The 19,339-nt window shown below is 41.8% G+C and overlaps 1 protein-coding gene across 3 annotated transcripts in view; it reads left to right on the top strand.

Moving 5' to 3' along the window:
* The window catches only part of TMEM242 (transmembrane protein 242), a 39,134-nt gene extending 32,828 nt beyond the window's left edge, over positions 1-6,306 (top strand). For 2 of the 3 annotated variants that reach the window (XM_067542476.1, XM_067542475.1), the window contains one exon: positions 5,113-6,306. In XM_067542476.1, the coding sequence (XP_067398577.1) occupies positions 5,113-5,211 (99 nt within the window). In that variant the 3' untranslated portion in view covers positions 5,212-6,306. Of the gene's footprint in view, positions 1-1,739; positions 1,918-5,112 lie in introns of all 3 variants that reach the window. The other variant, XR_010918668.1, reaches the window with a different exon arrangement.
* The last annotated feature ends 13,033 nt before the right edge of the window (positions 6,307-19,339 follow it).

Raw genomic sequence — 19,339 nt, 5'->3', positions numbered from 1 at the left:
TATTGATGTTCAATTTACTAGACTTAATTGAAGGTATTACTGCAATTGAACCCATTTCAAAACATTGCATAACTCAGTACATTGCACGTTAGCTTTTATTATTAAATTAATTATGGTTCTAGACTATTGGTTTGTATTGTGGGAATGTGATGGGTAAAAAAGATCACTGCCTAATTTGGGTTCATAAGAAAGGCTTTGTTAGATGAGGGTCCACTTGAAAAGCAGTGACTTCTAAATGAGAAGAACAGGGGTTAGATATAAACTAAGAAGTGCACTAGTCACCTCAAACGGGCAAGTAAAGATATGTAGCCCAGTTCTTGAATCTGACATGAATGGTACAAAGGGGCTGTAAAGTTGGACTGACCCGCCCCCTGAACATTTCCCCAGCATAGGGGAATCACCAGTTATTACAGAGCTGGCTATATACCATGTAGGCCAGAACACAGGGGTATGGCTGACAAAGAGGTCATGGCCAGAGCACAGCAGCAATCCCCAACTGTTCAACAGCCCCAGCTAGATGCAAATTAGAGCAGCTCTGAGGCTGCTGTCAGTTACTTTGGGGACTGAACTGAGTCTTGTGCCAAGCACAGCAAGACAAGACCAGAGAATCCGGCTCATGATTCCTGTAAGGTGCGGGTTTGTTGAAGGACCCATTGCCACAGCAAGTCTCTTTCCAGGCACAATTTTAGTTTCCAGACATAGCAGGACCTCTTTCCCCCCCCCCCCCCCCCCAAAAAAAAAAAAAAAAAAAAGTTCCTCAACCAACCCTTGGATCCCAGGCACTTTTCTCCTTTGCCTTTCGTAGTCACTCCTACTTCAGGACCCATTGCAGGATTCTCCTGTGCTCTTTTAACTGAGACCTGGCTCCCAGGTCTCTCTCTCTGGAATCTTTTTTTTTCCCCCCAGCAAGTTCCTTCTGCCTCCCCTCCCAAAACACTCTGGCAGCCTCTCCCAGAGAATTTCCCACTGATCCTGTTTCCCCCTTCCTTTCTGACAACCTGGCTCTTTATAGCTGCAGGGGCTGCCCTGTCTTCTTAATTGATCAAACTAAGAGTACCTATTCTAGTACAGAATAACTGGACCTGCTTCATTTAAAGGGGACAGCCACCTTGTGACAGTCTGACCAGAAGAGCTTACAACCTAAATTCAGACAAATAAGGGTCATAGGTGGACAAATACTGGTATTGGAAGAGAAGGGATAAAGTTTACAAGTATATGATATGCACATCTTGGTTCCTTTATGTCAGAGGGGTTTGTTTTTTAAGCTCTCTCAGGTCTTATAGGGAACATGGCAGAAGTGAGTTTTATGGGGAGATTTGAATGCAGGGTGAGAAGTGCTTGGTGGATAAGTTTATGAAGGGCATACCAGCATAGAAGGAAGCACAGAAATGGAAATGGGAGAAGAGAGCATTATGCATGGCCATCAGTGGTGAATGGTGGGGACAAGGGGAAGTACCTTATGAGAAAGAACCCCAAAACAAAACTACACCACACACAGCGTTTTCTCTACAGGAAGGAGAGAAAACAAACCACCCGTGACACACATTAGGCACGTTGTTTAATGCACTACTGAAAGGGTGCTCAGATAGTACAGTGATGAGGATGGTATAAGAAACAATGTACTATACCATCTTGTGAGTAACACAGATATAACGTCCCAATAAAAGTTGTACTTCAAGCAAGATGACACTGTTTAGAAATGCTGTAATGATATTATATATTATTTATTATTTCTTAAGTGCCAACAAAAGGCTGGGCAGTGTACCAGACACAGAATACTCTAGACAATTCTTGCTTTGAAGGACTGACAGTCCAAAAGATAATATGGAGAAGACAAGATGCAGTGGTAAACTCTCAGGAGAAATTAATGTGGAGTTGTAATTTATCATCATCACCACCAATGGCCTCACAAAACAAGTGAGTTTATAGAAGGGATTTGAAAGTAGAGAGACTGATGATTTTGTGAAATGGGATGAGGAGAGAATTATATGCATATGGGGTGGCACGGAAAACGGCATAGATGCCGCAGTGAAAGGAGAGAACAAATGGGACATTGAGTCTGGCATCACTGGCAAAGTAATATGATAATCTAGATGAGACATGAGAATCACACCAGATTTATGATGGGCCTTAAAGGCAAGAAAAAGATGTTGAATATTCCAAATTTTATGTTCAGGTGTGAGGAAAGAATTGCTTTCCCAGGAAATGAGTTCCTTTTATCTGCAGAAAACAAATTAACATTCTGAGAGGAGATAAAGAAATGGAACATTCTTAAAACCACAGCCACCGTGAGAAGTTTAATGCTTTCTGGATAAATACATTTTTGTCAGAATAAGCCTTTAGTAATTTTTCCAGCCCAGACAAGATTGTCTGGTGCATTGTGGGATTAGTGATTTGGTCTTGGAGCTGTAATGAGATAGCTGTTAGTAGGGAAACATTATGTTTTATTGGATGCTCCCCCCCAAACCACTTTCTTTCTGGAGCTTTTATGCTTTTAGTTTTTCTATGAAATTTTTATGTATCACATCCATTTAGTAATTGAGGGTGAGAGCTTATGAGTTCAGCATTAAAATTTTGGTCAGTAAAAATAAATAAATAAATAAAATGAAAACTGAGTGTAGAGGTGTAGCTGAGAAACAGTGAGCCAGATCCTCTCCTGGTGTAAAATGTCCTCTCTTCATTGACACCAGTTGAGCTACAACAATTTACACAAATGGAAGATATGACCCATTATCTATTTTTTTAAATACCAGTTTACTTAGAGCAAGAGTGTTTCAGAGTTGAGAATGGATGGTGTTGATTGACTGGTTAGCAAGTAATGATTTGAAGTAAACCTAAAGTACATAGAACAGTTTGCACAGACCAGAGTAATGGGGCGACTGAATTACAGGATAAGAAAACAGCTGAGCCACAGCTCTTATGGGCATTTCCTGCTGCAAATACTTGCATTTAATTGTCAGCATGTTTCACATAATTTGGGTTGTCCCTTATGCCAGTTCTGACACTTGTAGGCAATATTCTTAAAATTGATTAACTCTCCCGTTCATCGGCAGTGCTTAGAAAGATCTGGCCATTTGATATGAAGTGAGGGCAGTAAGAAATGAAGTGGATGGGGAAATAGTTTTGTGTTTAAACATCTCTCACAGAGGTTAATATAACTCAGTTTTCTTCTTACTTCTTCATACAATATTTTTCACTTCAGCAGCAGCGCATAGGGAATTTTTTTTCTCAAATGCGGTCCTAACATGCTTTCTTGCATTGAATTTTTTTGAATTATGGCATCTCTAAAAAACTATTATTTCTTTAAAAATATCTTGTTTCTCATTTCTGGTCTGACCTATATTTTGGCCACATTCCAGCAACATTGGTATAAGGAACTGTAGAGTCTCTGTCAGAATTTCACTTTCACTGAAGAATTTAATTAAGAAATACCCAGAAGTATTTGTAATTTTTTTTATTGTTACCTTTTAACACATATAATGCCTTTTTATATTAGAGGGGATGGGCCAGAGGTCTAAGAAGCATTACATTTTAAATATCTAGGCTCCCTGGAACCAGAGTTTGCAGCCCCGCAGGACTGATTCAGCCCTTTACTCTTAAGAGGTAGATAAATTGAATTTGCATGCAGCTTGTTGTCCTTGAGTACCAAGGTCCTGTCTTCTCTATGGGGACATTATAGATCCCCTGGCACTTCCTAAAAGTAAAAGTAGGCTAAAACATTCCCTTCAAACCACCCTTTCCCCTGTTTTTCAGCAGGATTTGCATTGGTTCTCTTTCTTCCCAAATGTGGCTGTACTTCAATGGTGCTCTATGTAAACCAGTTTCGGATGAAAAGGGCTATATAAAAATACATTTTCTACAGAGAGAAGTCTTCTTTAAAGAAATAAGACATTGCGACTAAATTACACTAGTGGTTTTCAAAGTTTTTTCATTGGAGGACCCCTAAAATATTTCAAGTGGCAGTGCGGACCCCTTTAGAAATCTTAGACTGTGGACCTCCCAGGGATCCATGGAACAAAAGTTGAAAACCACTTTTCTATGGTAATGACAACCTTTGGCGGACCCCTTAGACATAGTCTGTAGACCACAGATTGAAAACCACTGAACTAGACTAACCCTGGAGATGGTGATGCGCACTGTGACAGCATATAAAAATAACGATAAATATAATCAAATCTGTATTTGTTGTAACCCTATTGTGACCATCTCCTGCCTGCACTGCTCTGTCCAAGGCACTACAGAGTTGCGGCCTACTCCAGACACAATCCTCCCTCCTCAAGCTACTGACTCTGCTCTGCCCTGCGGCTCTTCTTACTTCCTAGGGCAGTATTAATCCCTTACTGGCCAATGTGGGGAAGATGCCCCATCACATATGCAATGTACAATACCAGGTTATATTTTAACCTTGCAGCAGACATTCTTATCCACTGAAGCTTGACTCTGTAGACAGAGATTTCAGATCTCATTTTTCCTTGCTACTGCTGTGCACTATTTTATGCTCCCCTTAAAAAGTATCAAAACCAGGCTTCCTGTTGTATCACATAGGAGCAAACAGAATTAAGTTATGTAATATAGTTGAGGGATTTTGTATCCACTTTTTAGAATCCCTGATTCATATTTACAAACTACCAGGCTTCCATTAAAGTAACACAAAGTAAGTGTGTCTTACTCCCTTTTAAAATGTTCTTGATCTCTTTTTTTTTTTTCTCTCTCTTTCTTTTGGAGGAATATACACTACAGTCAAAATCTGTACTCCTGCCATTCAAGTAATTTCCTTTCCTCCTCCAAGAAAAAATTCTCAGTTATAATACGTGTGTGTAGTGAATCAGTTGGAAGCAAATGGTATACAGGAGACAGCCTGGATAGTCTTGTAGAGTTATGAGCCAAGGGGGTTGTCCTTAGATATGTTTGTTTTCTGACTGGTTAATTGAGAAAATGTCCACAGGTGGAAAGTCTTAGATTTTAATTGTTTTCGGGGTCTCGTTCTCTTTTCCTCACCTCAGGCAACCAGATTTTGTTGAGTAACTCAAGGTTGCAAGGTTTATCTGCCTTGATTTGTTTCCTCTGCAAAAACTGCTGACTAATTTTATTTTTTTTAACCCTCCCTTTTAGATGAAAGAATTTCGCAATAAAATGCAATCAATATTTCCAACAATTCCTAAAAGCGCAGAGCACTCAGTTGAATGGGAAGACTTACTGAAATCCAAATGAAAAGAGCAGAAAGGAGTCAGACTTGTATGCTTCAAGTGTGAAGGACTGCAGAATTTGTGGAAAAATCCCATCTAAAAAAATAAGAAAGAAAATCACTGATTTGGATGCAAGGAAGTGAGCAAATTAGTGACTGAGTTTGCTGAACCTGGAGATGTCAGTTATTCTTATGACATCAAGAGAACTAAGATTTTTGCGATTACTTTTTCAACATTGTCATTAAAGCTGAATTGTGGAGAAAAGAACCTAACAGGATAACTTGGGCTGAACTTGAAAGAAGAATTTAGCCATACGAGAATGTGTTTCAGTAAAAAACAAAACAAAAATCAAACAAGAAACCAATCTTGAGTGGATATTTACAATAAAATATAGTTGCAAACTCTTACCCTCTCTTGCTTAAGAAAATAACGAACAGTAATTTCATTGACATTTACTTGTCTTATTAGGAGTAAAGGTGGCTGAGTCCATCACATCAGTTAATATAGTCTGTAGCAAAGGCATGTAATGGGTTATCTCAATTCCTGAGGAGATATCTGAACAATACCTATGGAGGGTGGACTGAAAACATCTAATATACCAAGGAAATACAGGAAAGACCTATCTAGTTTTCTCTATAAAGTGAAGGATCTTCTCTTTACAAAATACACTTTTTTTTGAGCCATTTTTTTTTAATTGGAATGCTGTAACAAGAGGTCTGATAGCTTGCGCAAGAATCTGTCATGAAAATGAAGAGGTTATAAAATAGTGCGACATCCAGTCTGCCCTATACCACAAACATTTTTCAGCTAAGAAGCCATGTGGGCAGGTAGAGTTTTCAGTATTTGTGTGATTCCGATGGCTCTGGAGAGTCCTAAGTAATGTGTCATTCTTCATGCTGAAATGATCTCATAGTGTGGGTGTAAGCTAAGGAAGAAAAATGTCTAATGCAAACGTATTTGTAGAACTGTAGATCTAAAACAGTTTTAAAAATATTTTTAATATGTACATTCTTCCAGTGAAACAATCCCTTGCTGAATGTTCAATTATCAGATTTTTTTATTAATTGCTCAAGGTTCCATTAGTCAGCTATCAGGTTTAATAAAGTGCTCTTGAAGATTATCCTTTGTGATTAAACCTTTTCATTCCTAGGAAAGAATATTTTAAAAAAAATCTTAAAGGTCAAATGAATAATAGAGTAGCATGGTTTCTCTCTGTAATATGCCACAAGAATATTATTTTTGAAGAAGTCGAAGTGTAATAACTGACAGCATTTAAATAGCTTATTCTGTGCAGTTCAATATTAAACGAATCATGGTGAACACACTCTTCAGCACATCCCCAAAGATGGCACCTTTTCATTATTTCTGTTAGTTCATGCATTTACTAACTACATTAATGCCTAATGCTATGGCAGCTTTGTGCTGAGTTGCCAAGATTTAACAATGTGGATATACCATTTGCAAAGTCAAAGTCAATCAAGTGCTAAACAAAATAAGTGCATCTTGCATCATGTCTTTAAGATGGCTAAGCTCTGGTTGAACTACATTCTGGCTTCCATACAACTAATAATGTTCTTAGGAATAGCCCACTCCTAATGCTGTAGCACTTCTAAGCTCCAGAGTCCACCACAGATCTTAAGAAGCACCTACACTTTGGCATGACTTCCTTAGTGTTCCTAAATTCCATAGCAGTTACTACTTCTGTTTTTCTAAGCCCATAGAAGTAACCATGGTGTTTCTGAGGTGTACACTACAGGGTAAGGTCAACGTAAGCTGCCTTGTGTCTACTTAGCTGTGCAGGTGTCTTCACTTGATTGTGGCTCCTGCAGAACTAAGTGTCTCTCTACGCTGATGTAGTAACACCACCTCTCTGACCGGTATATAGCTATGGTTGCTTTAATTAGGTTGACAGTGTCAGTATAGACACACCATTGCTTATGTCGACTGTTATTGGCTTTCAGGAGCCATCCCACAGTGCCCCACACTGACAATACAATTGATACAAGCTCTCCTAGTTAGGATGCACACAACCAACACAAGCAGGCAAGTGTGCACACACACAATTAATTTAATAACTGGGGTGACTGTATGCTGATGTAAGTTAGGTCGACATAATTTTGTAGTGTAGATATGGTGTAAGCCTAGAGGCTCAACATATATCACTTCCAGAGCCATTTCTGAATATTTCACAGTATAAATAATAATATGTATCAGATTACGTTAAAATAACTAGGGAAATCTTAATTTATGGACAGATCTTTAAAATATAATTATTTATAAACATAATTCTACAGCAATCTATTACAATAGTGTTAGGACTTTAAAGCTAACAAAAAACTATTGAAAGTGAAGAAATACATAGTTCAGCTTCTTATACCAATCATAAGTGCATGGTTCATTCACTTTTTGCCTGGTGCAAAAGTGCCCGATTGCTTATAAGAAAAAGTTTGTGTAAAATACAGAGTGCATGATTTGTCAATCAGATTCCAATCCATGTGAAAAACATGGATTGCTCATCTCAACTTGTACTGTGCATATTGTCCATCGGATATACATGCCACTCTTCCTGTGCCATTTTACTGCTTCTCATCATCATATTTAGCATGGATGCTACCTGAAACCATAATAACGTATCAGAAGACATGCATACTTCTGCACGAAAAGAGAAACAAGACGACAAAAATTACACCAGTGCGGCTAAACGGCAAGGCTCAAGAGGTTATTCAAACCAAACAGAATTTGGAAATTCTAACCCTACTGAAACAAATAAAATGGAGCATAAACTACAGCAGGCTATGCATAAGAAGAAAATCAGAAGGGCTAATGGATTTCAAAGAACATGTAGCTAATAGTATACAAACAAACAAACAAGAAGTTCTTTAAGTGTATCAGAAGCCGGAAGTCTGTGAAAGAATTAATCGATCTGCTGGCTCATCAATTTCCATCTTTAAAAGTTATTTGCTTTTGACTGCTATCTGCATTAGCCTAGCCAGTATGGAGAAAAAAATCCAGAAAAGAGAGGCAGGCCATTTAGAATATCAATTCCGCCAATGGAAGCAGTCATAATATAAGGGTATATGTGCAGCTTTGCTGGTCAAAGCAGGTAATCTGGATTAGTTGTGGAAAGATTTAGGCTGCTTCAAGGCATCTTTGCTTGTATGTACATCTGTGTTGTTTTCATTCACTCTCACCTACTCTCTAACCACATTCAGTAATAAGAGAGACAAGGTGAGTGAGGTAATATCTTTTATTGGAGACAAGCTCTCTCACAAACAGAAGTCGGTACAATAAAATATATTACCTCACCCACCTTCTCTCTCTAATATCCTGGGGCTGACATGCCTACAACAACACTGCATACAACTTCAGTAATAAAAGTCACACAAGTACTGTGTATTGCATATGAAATCTGCCTATAAAACTATTATTCACAATCCTGGGTTCCTAGGAAAGTGTGGTTGCCCTCACTTTCCCCCTATTGCTCATTTTATAAAAATGTAACGCAGGGTTATAGGGATGTAAAAAAGGTAATGCAGGGTTATAGGGATGTAAAAAACCTAGTACAGGTAATGTGTACAGAGAAATAATTTACATATTACACATTCATCCTGAAAGATCCCAAAATGCTTCCCAAATTATATACAACACCCATGACACACAACTATCTCTGTGGTAGAGGGTGGCAAATGAACACAGAGCACAGTGCTCCTGTGTGGGTAGTGGAACTATTTGATCCATATCATCTAGGCCTCCCATCTACTCTTACAAAAAGTCTGATGGACCTTTAATGGTCTGATTTTGTCACCTTCTACTGATTTAAACCAGTCATGAGTGCTGAGCACCTCTGAAAACACAGGCCATGAAAATATATGCAGAGCTGGACTTTGCTTTTGGACAATACTGGACCTCGTTTTTTTAAGGTTTCATTCAAAAGCTCCCAGAGATGTGTGAACCTCAAATAAGGATGAAGACTGAATCAATACTGCAGAGTTTGAACCTGTTGCTGGAGGGATTCTAGATGTGTAGGCCAGTAAGCAATCCCATCTGGATAAAATGGTCTACATTAGCATTTGGAATTAAACTGACAGAAGTTTTTTGTAATTTCTCTGTTTCTTTTATATCAGTGGCATATTGTTAAACATTTTTCCCTCCCATTAACTAATTTAACAGCTAATGTTATCCTTTATGTAAGCACCATCTGTATATCGTGTTCTGAATGTTCCTGGATATGGAAGAGCAGAAATTATGCGGAACTTTGCCTTATTGTCATTATCTTGGGCAGAGTATGACAAACAATCACATTTATTGCCTGAAGCATACAGAATCACCCTATTAACCAGGAAGACATTTTTCACAGACTTAAAAAGGAACAAAGCAGATATTATCTCCCCAGAAGCAATCCATTTCATGTGTGCTGAGCACTACAAACATAAAAATGGGTAAATGCAACAAGACATTTCTCCTTTTACATCCAAATTAAGAGGAATTTTAGTCAAGGCCCATTTTAGGGATAATTCTGAATTTGTACAAAAGAGCTTTTGTAAAAAACAGAAGAGAACTTATTTTGAACTGATTTCTCATGCAAACAAAAAACAAATTTTGTTTGGTCATTTATTACCACAAAATAGGGCTACCATTAATTTAAGTTTCAGGAGAACAGGTCAGTTATTCATTAGACTGGTAAGTAAGCCAATTGGCCTCCTTTCACCCTGATGTGTTACTCTGATAATCCAGAGGATGGGGAAAGATACAACAATTCGTAGTTTAAGTATATAAAACAATATTCCTCTTATGATTATCTAACCCTAGACCACAAGAGAATGATGAAAACAATAAAGGAGAGAGAGAAAACAACCCTAACTGATGGTAACAAACTATATTCACTGCCCAAAACTTTGTTGATGCAGTGTTCAGGTTGAGTATCAGTGCCTGGCACCTTACAGAATGTGAAATGCACCAATACTTAAAACCTCTGCAAAAAGGAAATAAAGCATTATAGTAAAACAAATTTGAAAAATAGGAACTCAAGAGTTAAGGTAATGTCTCCTTCACTGCACCTGTCAACCCACACTTTATCTCTGCCCGCCTGGAGTTGGCTTTGGGCATGCGGACTAAACCAAATCTGACGTGGGGACACAGACATCTCTTGGCTCTAAAATCTATGAATGTATGAAAGTTTTTGGGCTGCTAAAATGGCTGCCACTGTCACTTCCAGAGGCCAGCATTCCATTAGGTATGTCAAGAAAACGGGAATATAAAACAGCTTCATCCCTCTGTAAAATTTGCATATTCTCAGTGCCCATCAGAACTCCACATCTGCATTGGCATTCCCACAGCATTTGCACCCTCTGTCTTCTGTACTGCACCATTGTCCTGCGGAGTTCTCTCAGTCTGGTGGCACACATATCTATCAGGGCTAACTGATGATGATGGCCTGGAGGGCATTCCTCTGACAAGGCTGAATAGGTGTTACCATCTGGAAGGACTTCGGTGGTTTATCCGGAATAGGTGAAGTAATCGAGTCTAGTCTAGTTTATATAAATTTTTATATCTCCCTCATCACTAGCTTAGTGTTCGCGAAGCCTGTTCTAAATTCAGCCTTTATCCTAGGGCAGTTTTCAAGACAGTCTCCTTATGCAAACGGGATTTAGTGTAATTTGAATATTAAAAGCAGTATCTGGGGCGTGCCATATCTGAGGCACCCTAGACAAATGACTCCAAACTTACACCACTAATTCTACTTGCTGACCCTGACGAGGTACGGCAATTTTCAAAACAATCTGAGTATGCCTGTGAATTTTAGAGTTCTTTGAAGCACCAGCTGCAAATTTTCCAATAACCCTCTGCTTCAGCTAGGAAGGAACTAATGTGCACAGCACATTCTCAGAAAGCTACCAAGGGAAGGACTCACATTCTCAGTACATGGCATGGCTCAGCTTCAATGGCCACAGCACATCACCAGGAGTCACCTGGTTATTCTGACAGCAGGCTGCCTGCAAACATTCGGGCTTGCTACAGAGTTCCAGTTCTGCTGCGTACACACACACACACAAATGATTTTCTCTGGCACATCAAGTTGGCTTAAACCAAACTGGAGAGCCAACTTTTGTCCTGAATAAGTTTTAAAATATTGCCAGAGACTAGCTCAGGTCAAAGCTGAGGGGGTTATAAATCGGTTTGGGAAGAAACAGCCCCACACTCAGCCCCAGGCATGAACAAAATAAGTTATAAGACTTATAAAATGTTGGTGTCATGACAGGTTTGTTTTGGGGTTGTTTTTTTTGGCGGGTACGAGGGGGTAAATTCTGAAAACCCTTGCTTAAAAGACCCCAAATTTAGACCCAATTCCACATCCTGATGACAGACAGCAAATTTCAAGGCAATCTGACTATGCATGTGGATATCAAAGCACTTCAGAAAAAAACAGCTGTTAAAGTCTCAACCTTAACTGATGTGGTGCTACCTTGCCACTATAGTTGTAACTGTTTAGCTATGTGATAGTTACACCTTATTTTCTGTATATTCCAGCTTTAAAGCTCTAAGGACTCCAAAGACACATCTCTTGTGTATATTCAGTGCAGCATATCAACCATGGAGACATTGGTTCTTACTGGTTCGCTTAAATTAAATTAAATTAAATTAAATTAAATTAAAGGTTATACTGACTGAAAGCATCTGTTTGATTTTTTTATATATGAAAAAACATAATGCACAGAGTAAGTAAAAATCACTTCATTTTAACAATCTCCCCTAGGTTTTGTTAGTCATCTCACATACTATCTTTAAAACAATAGCACATTTTCTGTGAGAGTTTAAGACTGGGACAGGTTGGTAGTCCAGTGAGAAACAGGAAATAGAGGAGAGCTCAGCACTTTTTGAGAATCAGGCTCCTTCAAAGTCTTTCACGTTGGGTACTCAATTAATTGAGGCACCAAAAATCACTCACTAGTCACTATTGAAAATCTTAGCCACTAGTGATTATTGCATGTTCTATTTCCTTTTTCTAATAGTTAAAACTTACCATTCTCTGTATTGTATGTACTGGGTACTATTTAATAAACAGCTTATTCTTGAAAAGAATAAAGAGGTCAGTCGTGATATCTTTATTCCACCTTTGATTGGCCTAAAATAGGAAATTGTTTTTGTTAGTCACAGGCTTATTTCTATAGCCTCTCCCTTCATGAAAGCACAGGATATGAAATGAAAAACTCTCTTGCAGCAATTTTGCTGAAATCTAAAAATAAAAGTTCACATCAGAAGATCAGAGCAATTGAGAAAATGTCTTATTCTGTGTTTAAGACTAAGATGATGTTAATGCTGAATACACTCAAGAACAAAATTGTCTGTTGTTAATATTTTAAAGTGAATGTATTGGATTTTTACTGCTAATTATTTCTAACATCTAACTCAGGTTATGTACTGTGTTGAGTTAAATAAACAGTGGGCGCCTCATCAGCAGAAAATACCATAGATTATAGATGAAATTATATGATTTTAGATAAATTTTTAACTTACATTAAGGTCGGCTTTTTGTTCTGCCCACCAGTCAAAGTTCACAAGCTCAGAAGCACTTCCTATCAGCATAAACTATGAAATGTGTTTGAAGTTAAGTGGTTTTTTTTCTTTGTTTTTTAATGAGAGTGATTATTCTGCTGCTAGAGATGGCTATCACTCAGAAAAAGTGATGTTCTTTGTGATACTGGCAATGTCTGTAGAAGTTTGTAAGCTTGGGTCCAACCTGCTTTGACATTGGCTTAACAATCAGAGGGAAAACAATCAGGTTAGGTTGCTGATGGCCCTTGCACAGCTGCCAATGGATGTGTGCGCGCAAGGGACCTTCTCCCTTCTTGCTCCATTGCCCAAAAGGGTCCAGCCACACCTGCAGTCGTGTGTTCTCTTGAGCACAGAGAATGGTATCTGATAGCAGCCCTGAGGTTATTAGCCAACCCAAAATGGATGGGGAGGAAGCCCAGCCCTGCTTGTCTTTCAGCACATGCCATTGGAGCTGGCTAGCCATGGAGGACAATGCATGTAGCACCCACCTAAGATATAGTAGAGCAGGCATTTTCCTCACTGCACAGAAGGGAGCTCCAGAAGGCATTGTCCTTTCTGAACCCCCAGTGCTTTTACTGAGCTGGTGTGCCTTTCACCCAGTCTCCATCCTATGCCGGTGGCTAGTAGGCACAACCTGGAGTGAAATGTTTTCAAACAGACTTTGCACCTTCCTTTTCAGAAGCAAGGCATCTCCGCTTTCAGAGAGGCTACGCAAAGCGGTGTCGTGCTACTTTAACAAAAGCAGCAGAATCGTTCCGGCCAGTATAAGCTAAGAAATGGAAGCTTTTCAGAGGGAGCATGTCACAATGAAGGGCTCAAGTTCGCAAGCACACGAAGCTTTGCACTTGCTGTCTCCCACCATTCATATGAGAGAAGACAGCAAGACGGGAGCAGGCAGGGTACACACAGGGACAGAAGGGAGTGTGGTGGACCCAATCTGCACCATAGATAGTAGAATAAGACTCATGGTTCTTGTGAGGCCATTCAGCTAAGGTTCAGAGTGCCAGAACTGGTTCCCTGCAGCTGCCCTTGTTCACTACACCTGGACCAACGCTAATGTGACAGATCTGCACAGGATCAGGCCCTAAAACATAATCATGAACATGGAACACTGATCCCCAGAATCTTTATGATAAGTAATTGTAAAACTAATCAGGCAGCAGGGACACCTGTTGCCTAACGAAAGTGCCAGATTGGTTTCAGTAGAAGCAGCCACCCTATTTCCCAGTAATAAGAACTGGGCAAAACATTCTTAATGAAAAGAGTTGGATTTTGCTGCAAACACAAAATGCGGCCTAGATTTGCATAGAGATGTGGCTGTGGTTAAGGTAAATCTTTGGCAAGCAGCAGCAGCGTGAACAGAGGAGCATTTCTAAAGCCAGTCACTGGTGCAGGACTGGGGATGAAGCAGGCTACTCAGCTATTCTCCCAGAAAAGACTGGCTGAAGAGAGGAAGTAGGCCTACCGATGCTTGTTCCACTGAAGACAGTGGAGAAAGCACAGCTGGCTATCCTCTGAAAAGCCCCTGAGGAAGCAGGGGCCACCCAGCTGCTGGTCCCCTAAAGTCATCAGAGAGTAGAAGAGAAGTGGTACACGTGAAGTGGTATGCTGAAGCCAAATTCAAAAGGTGAGTGTGGGAGGCCAGACTTCTGCTGGGAAGAAGAGTCTGGGATTGCCATGCAAAATTTCTGCCTGCTGGCCCACACTACAAGTCAGAAGTGCTGGAAATCTTCTCCTTACCAGACCCTTCTAATGGTGGAGAGAGGGATGATGGGGAGGAATTTATGGTTTCAAGTTGAAACCATGTACTACTTGGTGATTTTGACCTCAAACCAGTTGAAATTTAGTTGTTTTGAAAGAGTTTTTCTTTTAGTTTTTCTGTTTTTGAGTTCCTTTAGATCTGAAACTCAAAGCAAAACCTAGGATGGAGACTTCATGCAAACAGATACCACTGAGCTTTACCCAGCTCTGATCTCTTATATATCTATAGTGCCTTTCCTCCTGAAAAAGGGCCCAAGGAGCTTTATAAACTAGATACAAAGAGAAATCCCTTAACACATACACCACAAGCGCACACACATTGAAATGCAGCTCTCTCTTCACCTGCCCTTGGGGGGAAGGTGGCATATAGCATATTGTCTATTATGGACAGCAGGGAAAAATTTGGGAAAGCACACCAAAATAAACTCTTTAGAAGTGCCACAGGAGCTTTGATAGCTACAGAAAATAGTAAAGATCTCAGTTTTTAAGATTTGATCTAAATTTACAGGAATCTGCTTGGATCTCCAATCATCTCCCCTGCCAGGATGGAGATCTGAACTGACATAGCACTCTGGGAGACGGGATACAGCAGAACCTCCATTACCTAAACCTTAAGTAGCCAGAACACTCCGGGAGGCAAAGGTTTTCTGTGCCCCACAAGGTTTACTGCACAGCTGACTGAAGAAGAAGGTGGGGAGATTCCCCAAAAGACTTCTTCACATAAAGGGCAAAATCCAGACCCACATGCTAGCAGGTACAGGGCCCAGGCAGGCTGTACACACACACAGTGCTAACTGAATCCTGAGCACAAGGCCATCCTGAATAATGGCCGCGCAGCTGCTTTGTACATTCCCACCCCTAAAACATCCCATGTTAGTGGGGTTGAAAAGAAGCTATCAGCCAGGAATTATGGGGACCCACTGGCTTGCAGACATTTTTCCTGGCAGGCAACAGAGAGCATGGAGTACAATATAAGCCCTGCAGACTTCTCTAAAGGTGCACCTGTTCCGGAGGATTCAGTCTGAGATCCTGATGCCCCCCCGCCAGAGGCTCCCCACTGATTCTGCAGCCCTCCACAGTCCCTGTACAGGGTGTTCAGATACTCTGGTGATGGCAGCCATAGATAGGACAGGATCAGTCACAGGGAGCAGGAAAGCCCCTTTCTGAATCCTTACACTATACGTCATCTGATTCCCCACAGCTCCTGACCTTGGGAATGGCCGTGCAGCTACTCCATGTTCCCAGTTGTGCCCGTCCAAATGTCTTCAGGGCCAGATAGCAAAGACCTCTGGCACAGAGCTCCCCTCCACGGGATTAGGGTCTTCCACGTCCTCTGCAAACAGATACGGATTTACCTCAAAGGGTTCTGCACAGAAATCCTTATGCACATGATTTGGTCCTCTCTCCCAAACTCTCTTCAGAGGAAGAAAAATGGCCTAAAGCAACTCTCCGCTCTGCCTTCAGCCATCCCGATCCCTTGACTACCTGAACCTCCAACTGTCTGAAGGTTTCAGGCATCTCTAAAGACTTTCAGTTAACTAAGGCTCTACTGCATTTCAAAGCCAACTCTTAGTTGAGTAAGCCATCACCATAATGTCTGACTGATGATGTGATCAATTAGGGATTGGAGAATGAGCTACAGTAGAGTAACTGGAAAGGCTAATGATCTTATGTAGAAGAGCTTTTATATAAGTAGCTTCTATGACTTCATGGCAAAAAAATAAAACTAGTGAGGAAACCTTAAGGTTCCAGACTGCCTTCAATAAGAATGAGTCAATATGGAATAAAAATCCATAAAAATTAGAGTTACTGTAAGTGCCTAAGAAAAATTCCAGGTCCAGCTGTTTAATTGATATGCACAAAAATGTCTGCCCTAGTAACTGTAGCTCTGTTTGATATGTATGAAAGCTTTAATATTTTATAACAGTGATGGTTGTGTTCAGTTAAAGGTGGCAGCTTGAGAAAAATTAAAATCCCAGAAAACACTTTGTCTTTATGTCTACACTTTTGTCAGCATTATGTAATATTTCAGATTTGATACACACTCCTTTGAAGGCTTTGCCACCTGGTAACATTAGAAGTGTCAGCCAGAAAAGGTGTTCTTCAAGTGATTGCTCATGTCCATTCCACTATAGGTGAGTGCATGCCACCATACGCGGTTTCCGGAACTTTTTTCCCCTTAGCAGATTCCTCAGGGCTGGCTCTGGTGCCCCCTGGAGTCCCGTGCCGTCAACACCAGAGGCTTTTCAGGTGGCAAGAGCCTTGTTTGCCTTGCCCACGCCACCTCCGCCCCTCCTCTACTGAGGGTGAAGGGGCCGTTGTCCTGGGGCAAGCCCGCATTGGGTCTCCCCGAAGGGCAGTGGAGATCCCCGGTATGGGGAGGAAGATCTCCCACCAGACGGCCACTCGGGGTAGAGCGAGGACGCTCTCCCAGCAGTCGCTCCAGGTCGGCATCGTTGAGCCGGCCTGCTTCAACTCAGAATGCAGAGTCTCCCTCTCGGCACCGATGTTGGTCCCTGGCAGCGCAGGCCAAGAGGAGTCGGACCCCATGGAGGGACCTTCTATGGGTGCATCCCTTCAGCAGGCAGGAGAGCACCCGCAGGACGCGCCTCGGCAATCCTCTTCCTCCTCACCGGATGAGGCAGTCTCCCGGGACCACATGATGCCACTGGAGGATTTCAGGGCACACCAGGAGCTGCTCAAGAGGGTGGCCTCTAACTTGGGGCTGTAGGTCAAGGAGTTAGCAGAGGCTGATGATACCCTCTTCTATATGCTGGTGGCGGCTGCCCCAGCGAGAGTGGCCCTACCAGCCCATGATAGGGTCCTCAAAATTGTTAAGGCCCTGTGGCAAACCCCTTCTGCGGTCGCCCCTATGTCGAAGGTGGCTGAGAAAAAGTATTAGGTCCCAGCCAAAGGGTTCGAGTATCTGTTCATTCACCTGTCCCCGGGAACCCTGGTGGTAGACACAGCCAACCAGTGGGACAGGCAAGGTCAGCCTGGTTCCACTCCCAAGAACAAAGACAACAAAAAGTTGGATTTGTTTGGGAGAAAAATTTATTCCACGGCAGTCCTGCAGTTCGGGATTGCCAACCATCAGGCCCTCCTGGGAAGATATCATTTTAATTTGTGGGACTCCCTCAGCCGGTTTGTCCCAGGACCAGGCCGAAGACTTCACCACCATCCTGGATGAAGGAATCATGGTGGGTAGTGCAGTGCTCCAAATGTCCAGTGACACTCTTGACTTGGTGGGTAGGGCCATAGCCTCCGCCATTTTCATGAGAAGATGCTTGTGGCTGCAATCCTCAGACCTGTCCCAGGAGGTGCAGCAATGAATCCAGGACCTCCCCTTCGATGGGTCGGTCCTCTTCTCCGATCAGACCAATGCAAAGCTGCACGGTATGAAGGACTCCGGGACCACACTTCGCTTCCTGGCCCCGTACGTGCCCCAGGCTTCCAGGTGGCAGTCACGGCCCCAGGCGCAGCAGCAACCAAGGCCTCCGCCTAGGCCCTTTCAACCCTACAGAAATAGGGACAGAAATAGTTTAGAAGTTTAGGATTTAGAAGATGGAATCAGCCCCCCAGCTCATCCTCAGCCCCCCCAGCAGTGGCCCCCCAGGGGGTCAGGCAACTGTAGGAGGCAGTTTTGATGGTGCGCCCAAGGGTGGCACCCCTACTGCTCTCCTGGATCCGCCCTGCCCCTTCCTAAACAGGTTAAGACCCTTCTATCCTGAATGGGCAAAGATCACTTCTGACTGTTGGGTCCTCGGGATAGTCTCTGGGGGCTACGCCATACAATTTACCTTTAACCCCCCCTTCTCCCCAACAACCCCTGCTCCGTCCCTCTTCAGGGACCCCTCTCATGAGAAACTCCTCTTGCAGGAGGTAGACACCACCTGGTCATCAGTGCATACCTTCATGTCCCACTATGCCATCGTTCAGCAGGCGGGAGAGGATGCGGGATTCGGCAGAGCCGTGCTGAAGGCAGCTCACCGGTAACTCCTATCCACCTCCAAGGTATTGCTTGTTAGTCACCTACTGTGGAATGGACATGAGCAATCACTCAAAGAAGAAAACAAGGTTACTTACCAGTAACAGATGTTCTTCAAGATGTAAAAACAATGAGAATTCTTTAGCACTTTAAAGACTAACAAATTTAATTTCAGCAGGCATAAGCTTTCGTGAGCTTCAAGCTTATGCCTGCTGAAATTAAATTTGTTAGTCTTTAAAGTGCTAAAGAATTCTCGTTGCTTTTGCTGTATACAGACTAACACAGCTACCCCTCTGGAACTCTTCGAGATGCGTTGCTCATGTCCATACCACAACCCACCCCTCGTCCCCGCTGCCGGAGTTGGCAGAAAGAAGGAACTGAGGGGGCGTAGGCCAGCAGTGCCTCATATACCACGGCATGCACACAGGACTCCAGGGGGTGGCAGAGCCGGCCCTAAAGAGTCTGCTAAGGGGAAAAAAAAGTTCCAGAAACCATGCATGGTGGCGTGCACTCATCTATAATGGAATGGACATCTCGAAGAACATCAGTTACTGATAAGTAACCTTGTTTTTCATGTTAAAAAAAAAAAGTTGGTTTTAGAGAGAGAGGGAGAGATTATGTTTATCTGAAACAAAACCAAGAGCTGAATAGGAAGAGTGCTATAGAGAAGGGCACTGGGGAACACATTTCTTAGCTATCACACAAATTCTCAGTGAAGCCTAGGCAGAAATTCATGGAGTACCAGATCTTAATAGAACATAATGTACTCCAGAAAGGGTAGAGATACTACATCTTAATATATTCAATATTTTCCTCTGACATAAATTTAAGCATTATTCCATATATTGAA

This window comes from Emydura macquarii, unplaced genomic scaffold (assembly GCF_026122565.2).
Source record: "Emydura macquarii macquarii isolate MOO-44397 ecotype Brisbane River unplaced genomic scaffold, CSIRO-AGI_Emac_v2 contig_705, whole genome shotgun sequence".
NCBI lineage: Eukaryota > Metazoa > Chordata > Testudines > Chelidae > Emydura > Emydura macquarii.
Note: the sequence above shows the minus strand (reverse complement) of the source record. Positions and strands in the feature narration are given on the sequence as shown.